At 37.9% G+C, this 13,798-nt stretch overlaps 1 protein-coding gene across 30 annotated transcripts in view; it reads right to left on the reverse strand.

Annotated features, from left to right (window-relative positions):
- Nucleotides 1–13,798, reverse strand: part of DST (dystonin) — a 283,922-nt gene that overhangs the window by 13,234 nt on the left and 256,890 nt on the right. For all 30 annotated transcript variants that reach the window (XM_086876137.1, XM_086876130.1, XM_086876116.1 and 27 more), the window contains 9 exons: nt 11,434–11,603; nt 10,311–10,470; nt 8,700–8,894; nt 7,392–7,520; nt 3,800–3,943; nt 2,776–2,964; nt 2,030–2,159; nt 1,065–1,228; nt 582–744 (listed from right to left, as the gene is read on the reverse strand). In XM_086876137.1, the coding sequence (XP_086732263.1) occupies nt 582–744; nt 1,065–1,228; nt 2,030–2,159; nt 2,776–2,964; nt 3,800–3,943; nt 7,392–7,520; nt 8,700–8,894; nt 10,311–10,470; nt 11,434–11,603 (1,444 nt within the window). The remainder of the gene's footprint in view (nt 1–581; nt 745–1,064; nt 1,229–2,029; nt 2,160–2,775; nt 2,965–3,799; nt 3,944–7,391; nt 7,521–8,699; nt 8,895–10,310; nt 10,471–11,433; nt 11,604–13,798) is intronic.

A 13,798-nucleotide genomic window follows, 5' to 3' on the forward strand; every position in this document is an offset into this window, starting at 1 on the left:
TGCATTACCACCATACCTAAGGAATACCAATCCAACAGGAAAGCTAGGAAAATTGCTTTCTAATTTGATTGCTTGGCATTTTAAGCCCTATTATATAGGTATATGAGTATTGTCATGGCTCATGAAAACACTGTTCTCAAAAATTAGAGTTTCCTTCTATAATTGAAACTATTCCATGTAAGTTCTTCAATAAAAATCATATGATCCTATGAACCAATTTTGAAATGTTAGGTTACATAATGTGCTTTTTACTATTAGAGTAATCAATCAAAAAGTAATTGTTGAAGTAGATAGTGTACTATAGGATTGACAATCTGAGTTCAGTAAACCAACAAACTACTAATTAGACAATAATATGAATATGACCTTTGTAACCTGATTCACAATGTGAATAACTAGAGTTTCTAGAATCTAAAAATATTTTCAAGTAAAGTAATAATGAAGCAATAATAATGAATACATTCAAAAAGAAAATCCGCGACCTTCTAACACAATAGAATGCATAGATCACTCTATCTAGACAATAAGACTTCATGAGATGTTTGTTCCAAGTTCAACAGTACGTTAATTTTAAAACTTACTTGAAGAAAGAATTCCATCGATAAATTCCTGTCTTGTAATCTTTCCGTCCTGATCTTTATCAATCCTCCTAAAGAAGTCCATCACGCGAGACTTCTTGTGGTTCATCCATCGCATGTATTTTTTCCTCCAAATATCAAAATCAAAGTTGGCAAATTCTCTCAGCTTAATAAAAAACAGAAAGAACTTTTTTCAGCTGAAATCCATCAATCTAGAACATCAATGAGATAGATACCATCTGCGTTTTGTTGAACACTTGATTCTTGGAGGACCTATGCAAACATTTTAAATATCTCAACTCTCCTCATTTAAAATGACGATGACAGCTTTTAAAGCACATTAAAGCACATGGATCACAATGTTTTCAGCTAGATGTGTCATACCATACAATACAAGTATGGAAGTTGTTTACAGTATTGGAATTTAATCCAGGGTAAAGAAAATTGTGCAAAAAGTACATATATTCTGTACAGTGCTTTTCTAACCTCTTCAAGTCTGTCCAGAGCATCGTTAAGTTTTCTTCTTCTTTCCAAGGCCAGAAGCCAAACTTGCTGCCATTTGCTGACTAAAAGGTTTACCCGTGGATTCTTGGTTTCAATTTGTGCCTGGGCTGCTGATGGATAAATGCCTGGTGTTGGGGAACGCTTTCCTGTTAAAACATGATAAAATGCGTAGGGCTCACCCAGCTCAAACAAAACAAATGTTCACATGAAATGCACTTGACCTTCCTAAAATTATTCCTTCCTGTCCCAAATAAGGAGGTCATGCCCCAAGATGATTCCATATAGTGGGATTTCTTTTTCTTTTTTTTCCTATTCCAGCAACCCAGTGATAGTTACAGCCTCTTTTATTTAGCCAGAAGCAGCTAGTGAGTCAAGCTAGTCAAGCTGCACAGTTTAAATAAATCTTAGTAAATCTCTCAGAGTTGCAAAGTAAACAACCTCATTTTAGAAGCAGGTTCCATGTATGGGTAAGTATAAAATACAATGGGTAAGTATATCTAAAAATACAAAAATCAATTTCCTCACTTGATGATTCACTTTCCATTCAACTTCACTGAATACACTTCTAACTGGATTAATATAATTCTATAGACAGTAAGAGCATAATTTTGTCTCTAAATCTCTCTGTGAAGTTGTCTGTACTTTCAGATAATGGAAGATTTAAAAGTATCAGCATGTACTGGTTCTTGGAAGTTTAAAGGCACAGGAAAGGCTGCGCACTTTAAAAATAGATATTCATGAAGATTAGGACAAAATGTAAAAATACATGTCTGCTCTGAGAAATTTCCTCATAATTTATAAAAAATGAGAGATAATTAAAAAAGTCAGCCAAGAGAATTTTACCTTCTTTCACCAGAAGTTAATCAAGCCTATTAGATTATTAGCAATCTGTAAACTTTATAGTGCAGTGGTATGTGTGACACACCCCAAAATACACTGTTACTTACTTCCTGCTCTCCCCTTATCAAGGACAGGAATATGCGATTGTACTGGAGAGGGTTCAAGTGCTTTCCTTTTATAGGTCTTTGTAACTTTATCCACATCAGGCTGTTTTCTGGTCATTTCTTCCATGAATGTCTGCAATCAGATAGAGGGGATCTTAATTAAAAATACACAAAAGTAACCAGAGGAATGAAAAACACACACAATAGCAAAACACCCAAGTTAAAAACAAACACACAGCAAGACACTTATAATGCCAGCCTCACAATACAGACTTAGAGAAATGTTTTGTAGATAAGAAAAATCAGCAGTATAAGCTTTTAAGGGCACTATGGCCTGGCTGTTAAAAGAAGGCTAAATCTAAAAACCAATCTGTCAAACTCCTTTATTAACTATATATGGGGTGAGGTGATATAGAACAGAATTTTGCCTCCAAGATCCTCCTGTTCAGACTGCAGTTCACAGAAGTGAGACAGCTCTGGTGTGTAAGCTGCGGGCATTCACAACACCAGCAGCTCCTTCTGGCACTTCATAAACTGATTTTTGTTATCTAATCAATAATGACACACTGCACCACTAGATCTAAGGTGGCAGCACTATACATTTCATGTGGGTTTTCTTTTATTCATAATATTATCCTTGCTTGTATTCAGTTATTATAAGAAAAAAATATCAAAAATATCATGCAGCCCAGCCCCACATGGAGATGCAAGCCCCATGTGAGTGACACATGTCACTTGATAATCCTTACCTGATGTTCAGCTATAAGCGCTTTAACTTCCTCAATCTCCTGGGGGATAACCTCTTTATCTTTTTCAGTTAGTGTAGTCTCTGCCCACTGCAACCAGGACAGCAAGGCTTCCAGCAGCTCCTGGTTAGCAATAAGTCCAGCCAGAGCTCCTGCTAGTCTCTGTTGATGTTGTTTAGCCCATGCCAAGACCTTGAAAAAGGAACCAATACATGAGTATGTGCATCTGAAACTTTTCACATTGTACATAAAATTGCTCTGCAAACTGTAAACCCAGAGCTACTTCTTAGGCCTGCTGATGTTTGGATATCAAGGGTGTTAAATGTAGTGGCTGATCACTAACAGTAGCTAGGTAACTAGAATTCCCAGTCCAACACATTTCTTCCACAGATATACAGGATTAGGTGCTGCTAAACACAGTAACTAGCACCTTCAAGCAACATATTAATAATTTTAAATACATGTGTAAGTTAATGAATCACACAGGATTTGGTGTCAGTTTTTCTCCTGGGCACTCCTGAAGCCATACTTTGCTATCACCAGTATTTATATTTTCTTTAAGCTTAATATAAAACAAAAGATATCACCTTAACAGCTGAGAGTACAACCTACCTGTAGCCACTTAAATAATTCAGCTATTTTCTTGATTACAAATGTGTTGGACTGAAATCCTCTCTAATGCAATCAGAAAATCCTTCACACTTGCCCTGCATTTTCTTTCCTTTGTAACTTTTCAATTTCCCTCTAGAAACTATTGGTTTTCCTCACTTGGGAAGCATCAGACCATATTTCCTTTAATGCATACAAACAAAGAAGCTTGACCATCTGCTTTAGCTCTTAAAGCCCTGGAAGTTTTGAAAGAAAGCTTAGGGAAGCACGGTATTCACATCCATCACCATGGGTATTTTAAATGTTTAGTTCTCAACAGCTGGATCGTTTCCTCACAGTGTAACTACCATGTTAGTTGTCAGCTGTGTCCTAATGGAAGATGGACTGCTGCAACGAAGATGGTTCAACATATACTGACCTCTTCAAACCTGGCTCTGATGATTGTTATCCAGTGCTTAATGGTGGTGATGGAGTCTGGGTGGCAGATAGCCAGAATAGCTTCTCCCATACCTGTTGCTTTATTCAGTTCTGCCTTTTTCTCTTCCAGTTTCTTCATAAATTCCTAAAACAGAGATAGTAATTTTAATTGGATGCTGACAAAATTTGCAAGAGAAACCTGAGTGTAAGATCTGCAAGGATCTGAGTGCAAAATTTGCAAGAGAAATTTGTAAGGTGATGGGCCTCTTTACTGCTCAAGCAGATTCAGATTGCAAGGGGCAAGTTTCATTTGTACGAGAAAAGCTTAAACTGTTTAAAAAGCATATTCCACATAAAGTACTAAACAAAGCTCTAAAACCTTATTCCAACTTGCCACTCCTTAAAAGTCCACCATGCTCTAAATCCTTGAAAGATGCATACCCTTAATAAAAAAACGAAAGAAAATCACAGCATTTAGGAGTGCTCTAAACCAGCTATATGATGGTTAGAATCACTGTTGGCAACATTTCAATGACTTGGTTTGTCAGTTACAGTAACTCTTCACAATAAACTGTCAAGCTCCTACCAGAGGCTGGATATGTCCAACTATAATTGCATGCTCAGACAAGATGACAGAGTTCAGGAGCAGCTATACTAAGCTAACACAAATGTGACAACTCAGCAGCTGAGGGGGAGAGACAGCATGTGGGAAAAATCTCGTAAAAGCAAAAGGAAGTTTACAGCCTTAGGCATCCAAGCTCATAGTTATTGGTATTCCTGTGACAGAAGGACCAGAAATGGATGTGGGGGAGAAACAACAATAAGAAAAAGCAAGTGAAAAGAGGATTTTTCCCATCCTTTCTATAGCTTGCCTTTCCTTCTTTTTGTTTTTGTTTTTTTCTTTTCCCCTTTCAATTTTATTTTTGGTTAATCATTACTACCAAAATGGTTTTACTTTTCTGCCTAAATATTATGCAAGTCTGTGTGTCTTTGTGAGCATCCTTAACTGGAACTGCTAATATCTCTCAGTGCCTAGTGGAAATTTTTTATATCCTTTAACATCTTTAATTAGGCTACAAAAAAGGAATCGTGTCTCTGAAAGCTTAACTCTTCCTCTCTCCAGCCATAAATCCATTTATTTTGGATTAAAGGTGAAATTAAAGATGAGCCAAGTCAGAGCCTAGACAATTCAAAATCACCTAAACATTCTAAAAACAGGCTCTTCAGCAACTCATAATGACATTATCCTGTGCCTTTACAAAATAAGTATGAAGTTACAAATAAAAATTCAAAATGTCAAAGACATAATCTCTTCTACCTTGTTCTAGAAGCCTGGAATATGTAGGCTCTATATTTAAATGCATTTGTTGCTAACTGATTTTGATTTAAGCTTTAATTACTGCCAGAGTTTAAGACCCAAATCATAATAACAAACCTTCTTTCACAAAAATGCATGCATCCTTACAATATTGCAGTTCACCATGGTTTTGGAAAAATTGAATTGGATTATAATGAGAAATTACCAAAATAAGCCAGAGACAGGTGAAAAATGGGCAAAAAAAACCCCACTGTGTTCCCCTGCTTGGCTGTACTGGAGTCTTTCAAGAATTAAATCAATGATGCACAACTTGCAGTGTATTAAACTCCCTAATTGTATTGAACTCTGGCAAACCAGTGACACAGACACATTTACAAAAGAGGAAATGGGATGCTTCTCATTGAGCAGTGCAGTGCATTAGCCCACTACAGCTCTCAGTCCCTAGAGAGGTGGACAACTGACAGATACCTCTCTGACTGAGACAGCAGAATTCACAAAATCATGTACAGTACTCAAGATAAGAAAAATCAGAAATGGGCATAAAGATGGACCATTTGGATAAAATATTGTCCTAAAGAAAACATTTCTACATTTGCAATTGAATACAAATGTACTAAAACTATTTTACAAAAATCACAGCGACAAAAGGATGACACATTTCATATTTATGCAATAATTTCACTCATACATTTTTATTATAGTATGCAGCATTATCATGCATACATGGTATTTATAAGTAATATATATTATTTCTTCCCTTATTTTGTTTTTGTCTTCTTGAAAGCTAATGGTATACACTTAAAAGGAGAGATGACCTATTTGAGAAAGACTGTGAGTGGCAGATTGGTAGTGCCATAATATTTCTTAGCTTGTCAATTTCTCTATCTCTATTGCTTGCCCTTTAAGAGGAAAATGGGGTTGGGAGAATGCCTTCTAAAGCCTACCAAAAAAAAAATTAAGTACAACATGGCCACATCTAACACTGAGATTGGTTGTGTTGTGCTAGCTATCATCCTTTCCCAGCTGGACAAGGTTTTCTCAGAGAAAAACTTTGCTTTGAGGTTCCAAGTTATGCTCCAGCACAAATTTTGAACTTAGTACAGAAACATTTTGCTAATCCATCTACAGTGTGGAGGAAGACATTTAAAATTCTACTTTCCAATTATTTCAGTGGACCTAAGATTTCACTCCGTTCTCTTCTCTGTAGTCAGAAGATTTAAAAACTCAAATTAAAGGGAACTAGTGAAGCACATTCAGAGGAAAGGCAACTAAAAGACATTTCATTGAACAGAGACATTAGGTTGCTGCTGCCAACATTAGCCAACACACTGTGAGGTTATTACATCAGCACACACTGATGTATATACACATTTGATGCATATATACATTTGCCAGCTTATGACTAGCACTCAGTTTCCAGGACCCTAAATTAAAACTGAAAACTTTTTCAAAACATTGCATTTTAACTACATTGAAAATCCCTCAGTTAAGTACCATTTAATTGTCCTATCTTGCATGTACTCCTCTGCATAATAATATAATCAAACTCAAATTTAAACAGGATGCTTTTCCAATCTCCATTTCATGAATTTTGCTTTAACTTCTTCCTTAATTTCTTCAGAGCAATGATGAAGATATCCACAACTTATAATTTGTTCTGTAACACTGTGGGCAGCACACCCTTGGTACTATTTTGTGTGAAAATTTGACCTCTAAGTTCCTTACTTAGCCAATTTCCCATTTCATTACTGCAAAGTTAGTTTGATGGCCTATAATCTACAACCTGCAGCACCTATACCACTGCAATATTACAGTAGCCAATGCATGTGAGATATGACAGCATGCTGTTTCACCATGACAAAAGGTTCATGGATGATAACATCATCCTGCTGACATTTACAAATAACCTTGCAAGAGAAGTCCATGTCCTTTAGGTCAATGCTGCCAAAGAGACACTTTTGCTACTGTACCAGTTTGTGTGGTAATTACAGGCCTGGTATACTCCAGACAGGGGCTTGCATCTGTCTCTAAATGTTTATTTAACTTTCTAGAAGCCCGTTTTTTCTTTAATAAGCCAAGATGACTCAAGCAACAGCCCAACACCAGTCTGGACATCAAACTCTTAACTTAAATTTCTAGTTTCTCTACAGAAAGAATTGCACCAACACTGGACGCTGGATAGAACTATCTGGGATAGACTCTGCCTTCTTTCCTCTATTTTACCATCTATCAGAGCAATTAGAATGAAGAAGATCCTCTTTGTTTTCTTGCTTACCCTGTGCTGCTCTATCAGTGTTCGCAAGGCCTCTTCATCGTCCGGAAGGATGCCGTGGAAACGAAGAGCCTGCTCTGCCTCTGCCAGCCACTCCAAAAGGACATGGACAACTGAGTGGAATTCTTCTGCCTGTTAAGATACAAGAAGTTGTGGTCACTCATGAGGTGACCTGACAGACACACTGCAGCTTACACAGGGAGACTGAGCCCATTAATCATGATCATTAATCATCCAGCAGTACCGGCACATTATCTTTCCATTAAAAAGTCAATGATGCACAGCACTACATTTTCATAACTGTAAAAAAACAGCTCATGCTTCCCAAAAAAATTATAGGAAGCCTAAAAGCCTGCTCATGCTTTTAGCCATCTGATTTATAGTGTATTTGCAGCTCAGTTGAGAATGTCATGCCTTTACACTGACAAATTACACAGAAGGTGCTTTCAGGGACCAGCTGGAGAGATGAGAACTATTGTCTGCACAGCCTAAAGCACCAGTTAAGCAAAATGAATTGACAGCCTGTTGGATAGTGACTCTTCTGTGTCTAGAGAAAACAAGAAAGATTCACCTTTGGGTACAGCCATATTCAGACACAATGAGTGTTTGAGGTAAGTTCAGGATTGTGTCTGCTGAGCAAAGCAGAGCAGGAATATTGTACACAGCAGATGACTACTAGCTACTCCAGGAGTCCCATCCTAGCATAAGTCCAAGCTAGTATATCTTCAGAGAGCTGTACATCCATTTTATCTCAGGTTTGGAAACAATACAGATATATCTATTTATTGGAATTGGTACCAGATAATGCTGACATACATAGACAATTCTAGGTCATGACTGCACTCAGCACAAAAAAATATATTTTTTCTCTGAAGTACCTCACCATACATTGTAATTGTGCCAATGTAAACAATTTTTCAATACACAAATTTACTTCTTTCCAATAAGGCACAAAAAGCAAAAATATGATTGCAACCTTCTGCTTCTTGTGAATGGGGCATAGTTCTTTGTCATCCTTCATATTTGACTGTAACTTCAGTGATTTCCTTAGATGGTAAGGTCTTCGAAACATTTGTTTTGCATTTGTGGCAGAGACTAATAATAACAGGAATAATAAATACTAAGAGGCACTATTTATGTGCTGTGGTAAAAGGATAGATAAGGTAAGCAATGCATTAGCAAATAAATGAGTATTTTCAAATGAAATGAGAGTGAATGACACCAAGTGAAATGAAATTAAATTTTTGGCAACTAAACTGCAAGATATTTTTCACTGACTCTGTACATGTAGCAACATTATTGTTCCTCTACCTGCCGGAGGGCCTGTTCCAGTCGTGTTTGCTTGGATACTGACAGGGCACAAACTGTCTCCCAGCGAGTGCTTAGCTCCTGCATTTGCACTTTGACCCAGGAAGAGTCATCACGACTGCCTTCTATCAGCTCCCTTGCAGAGCGCTTCAGAGCCTGGACACTGCTTGTTCTTTTTCCCAGCTCCTTCTGGAAAACCTAGAAACCATCAAATACATTTGAAATGTTTAGCTTATTAAGACACGCTTATGTAAAAAACAAGAAAAAACTACTGGTTACGAAAAGAAATGAAAATATGGATTTATTTCTGTCAAGAGTAACTCCATTTAAGTGATGCAAAACACCTAAGTTCTATTTATTATATCCCACAGGAAGATATTAATACTCTCTTCTAACATAATAAAACTGGAATATGGTAGGAAAAGGTCAGGCAGATCCCAAGAATCCATTCTGGTGCAATGCATGGGAAATTTTGTCTCCTTACCTCTGCTGGCTTTCCATTCTTTACCAAAGCAATGGATCTGACATGGATTAAAGCATAAGACTGCTGTGGCAGGAAAAGATCAGATAAAAAGCTAGCTATCAAGGAGAGGGTTTAAAATCATCCAAACAGAAATAAATCCCCATTTGGGGGTCTAACTGTAAGATTGTGGAACTTGCTGCTTATTCATATATTTATGTGGGAGTATGTTCATATTATTAGATTGAACAAGCTCCAGTTACTTAAAAGAAGCTCTTAAAAGTAGATAATTAGAGTGTACTGTGCCACTGACTGCAACTTACTTGTGATGGACAGCAGGATTTCAGAAGCAATTGAAGCATAGTGCAGGCTTATTTTTATAGACAACCCATGTTTTCAAACACATTTTTTTGAGGCCCAAAATCTCCTCCTCAGTGCAGATGAGATACTGAAAGTGACAGGTGGATGAACAGAGGGACCTTCACCTCGTAATCGTCCCAGGCTGCAGAGCTCTGCCTATGTGTCGCCCTTGCAATACAAGTAACTCCAGCAGCCACTTCTTCTGGCACACTGAACTGCAAAACTGGGATCCAGAGGCAGAGTCCAGCATCTCCTACTTCTGCCCACATCCAAAACCACTTCAGTAACAAAATACTGCAGGCTTCCGACACAAGCTCCCTGGGCCATGGTCTAGTTGAAATCTGTGTATAACTTTAGCATTGTAATTACTCTTCTCAATAAATATACAGCAGCCCCACAGGTCTGAACGGCTGCTGAAGTCATGGCAAGTACACTGGACATTTAGTTAGCAGATAGACTAAAAAAGACCTGTCTGCTCCAGAGTTTTCTGGTAAAATTTTTGCCATCTCTTGCCCCTTAACACATATTTTCAAATGCATATTTGTGATTTATGACATGATGTTAATAAATGCACAGCACAATAAAACAGAATATCTCATGCTAACTGGTATTAATAAGTCACTAAGAGTTGTCCTCCTTCATGTATGTTTTTTTAGCATTTTCTATTGTTGACTATGTACTACAAAACTATTTCATATTTCTAAAAATTACAGAATAGTGAAAGATAAAGATGGTATTAAAATGTTGCAATTATGAACAGTCCGGTAATTAAAAACCAGAATTTTTGGAACTACCTTGTGGTTGTCAATCAGATTCATTACTAAATCAATGTCTCCATGCACTGGTTGGTCTTCTGCTAGCTGAGGTTCAATTTTGTATAACCAATCAATGAGAGCTTGCAGAGCATCAGTGAACTGTCCTGAAAATAGCAGGGCTTCCTCCAGTTTATTTTGTCTGTGAGGGGAAAAAAAGCCAAACAACCACACATGCACAAAATAATCATTTATACACTTCAGGAAAATATTTTCAGCTTAAAGTAACAGAATCATGTAAGTGCTAAGGTTGGAAAAGACTGGTAAAATCATTGAGCCCAACCACTGTCTCAGCACCAGTACATTCACCACCACATCATGTCCCCAGATGCTACATCCACATGCCTTTTGAACACTTCCAGGGATGGTGACTCAATTACTTCCTTGGGCAGTCTGTTTCAATGCCTCACAACCCTCTCACGAAGAAATTTTTCATAAAATCCAACCTAAACCTCACTTGGTGCAATTTGAGGCAGTTTCCTCTCATGCTGACATTTGCTGCCTGGGAGAAGATATCAATCTCACCTGGATGCAGCCTCCTTTCAGGCACTTGTAGAAAGCAGTAAGGTCACCTGAGCTTCCTTTTCTCCAGGCTGAACACCCCCAGCTCCCTCAGCTGCTCCTCACAGGACTCGTGCTCCAGACCCTTCCCCAGCTCTGTTGCCCTTCCCTGGACTCGCTCCAGCCCCTCAGTGTCTCTCACAGTGAGGGGCCCAGAACTGGACACAGCACTCCAGGTGTGGCCTCAGCAGTGCCCAGTACAGGGGGACAATCCCTGTCCTGCTCCTGCTGGCCACACTACTGCTGACACAGGCCAGGATGCCACTGCCTTCCTGGCCACACCTTGGCTCATGTTCAGCTACTGTTGACCAGCACCTCCAGAGAAGTGCAAATCAAGTTTCCCTTTTTTAAAGGGCTCTTCCTTCCACTTCCTCCCCAGCTCTTTGACCATACCATTAGAAAAATAAGCATTTGCAGTATTTTACTGCTTTGGCATTCTTAATTATCAAACAAGCTAGCCACTCTGGTTCTACTTCTACACAACAAATTCCAAAAATAGAAGCCTTTTTCTTATTTGATGAGTAATTAGTTGAGTTTCATTTACCTTTCCACTGATTTTCCACAAATTGTATCCCATTTATCTCTCAGTTCACTCAGCATATCATCAAGTTTCAAATTGTCGTCAGCCAAGGTGGTTTTCTCTTTCAAGGAACGTCCAGTCCTATTTGTGGTATCATACACAGAATGTTTGGCACCAAGAGATTTCTGGAATTCCTATATATATATATGGGAAAAAAAAAGAAATATCCATGTATTATTAACTGGCCATTGTTATTTAGTTTTTGACACACTATTTTAACATAAATTGTAAATGTTGCTGCAAGAATAATTTAAACTTACTGCAAAATTTCTATGCTAGTGCCACAGTGCACCTGGGGCTTGACACTAGCAGACCCCTGCCTTTTGTCCTCTTCTGGAACTGTAGCTCTATGCTTACTGGAACAACTTCAGGAAAATCCCTCCTTCAGTGAGGGCAATGATTCCTGTCTTACCATAATATTCCCAAATTTCAGCCTAGTAGTCAGAAGGATGTGAAAAACTGCCACTTTGGGGGCCATTAACTGAGCATTCTTTGCAATACACTCGTACAAACTAAGACATCAAGCCACTTGTGGAGCTCCCCAAGAACTACAAAGGTTATTCTGGTTTAGCTCAACATGGACAAGCTGGGAAACCTTTGAGCAGCAGCAGCAGTCAGGTAACATCCCAATAACTCCATCTGTGCTAGAAGTGAAAATCCCAAGCAGGTTTCTGTGCCCCAGAACTTTGGACAATGACAGCGACAGAGTCTGCCTGCCAGCTCCTTTTGCACAGACCCTCTGGAAGCTTTTCACAGGCCCAGAAGAGCACAAGAGACACAGTTCATCTGATACCACACAGGAATTAACTGACTGAATAAATAATTGAATAAAGGAACACTGCCATAAGACAGCACCAGCCCAACAAGTCAGCTTTTGAATTGCAGCAATGCTTGAAATGTTTTATTTCACACTGACATGAATTGCTAGCAGGGAATCAGTTGAAAAAAAGCAAATCACAAGTTTGCTTTAGAAAACTCTTATATATAGCATCAAATGTTTTCTTTTTTTTTTTAATTACCAAAAAAGCAATATTTGTTTTGTAATTTACTATTTTCCTACTATTTTTTGATTTTCTTCATATAAAACAAGAAAACAAACTTTAAGAAAAAATTTAATTGTCAAGCTAGGATTACAGTAAAAATAAATACTATTGTTAAAACAACCAGTTTTTTATAATAGTACCTTCAATACAAAAAAATATGTCTATGCTTCTTTTATTTGATGGGTATTTTTAACTACTGACACTACACAATGATACTAGGTTTGCACAAGGAAACACAATTAAATTGATGCCACAGGAAAATCAAAGAGGAAAAACAGATTTAAAGATGGCAAAGGGTTGCAGTTAGTTCATTCCCTGAGACTAAACCATATCTACTTTCATTTGACTTCAGGTATAACTGAGAGTAGATTTTGGTTTAAGCTGCCAGGAACAGATAGGTAAGTTAATTACTGAGATTTTGTTCAGCTAGATACCTTCCTTCTAAAGAAGATGGGCACATACTGATAAAATTAGCCAGGTTCATGTAAATGTACTGTAAGAACTCTAGCACAGGAATGGATTGGGTGACCTAGTTCGGGTTTTTCCATTCCTGATTCCTAAAAATGAGAAAAAAATCCCAATAAACAGACCATGAATAACCCCCAAAAGTCCCTGGCAACATGATAGATATGAGTGAGAGAGAAAACATATTATCTTGGCTTTTCTTTTTCAGGGACTTTTTTTTTGGCAGTAACAACTGGCAAAGAACGGGTCCAAATTATTTCTTACAGCACACATTTGTTGGGATAGCAAAATTCTTAACTAAAAGGAGCAAGGAAACCTTCAAGGCTGGACAGAAAAGACAAAGACAGACACAGGGTATATGTGGGAGTGGAAGGAAAAGACTCAAAATACAAGGAAGGACATTGCAGTGTTGGGAGGTTTAAGAACTCATTAAAAAACAATTGAGTTGATTTCTTGAGAGGGTGGTGTTTGAAGTTTAAAGTTACAAAGTTCACCACATTTATCTTTTTTCTCCAGATCACCAGTTTCAATCCTTATGTGCCTGTACCAGTTTCATCCCATTCCTTAATGAGATACAAGCAACTCAAGCAGTAATGCTCTGCAGGCTTTTTACTTGAGAGAAGCTGCAGAAAAGGCATCAGTGACAGAAGTGATGAGTCTGCCAGTCCATTTGAGGAAGCTTGGTCTCATAAAACGCACTGCTGCACATATAAAGTGCATATCAGGTTTACATTTCTGAAGATGGGATGAGAATACAGGTAGGGAGTCCTGAAAACCTCAAAGCAAAGTCACAGTGTTGACCATACTGCTGAGGAATTTGA

The sequence above is a fragment of the Cyanistes caeruleus genome, chromosome 2 (assembly GCF_971803275.1).
Source record: "Cyanistes caeruleus chromosome 2, bCyaCae1.hap1.1, whole genome shotgun sequence".
Classification (NCBI taxonomy): Eukaryota; Metazoa; Chordata; class Aves; order Passeriformes; family Paridae; genus Cyanistes; species Cyanistes caeruleus.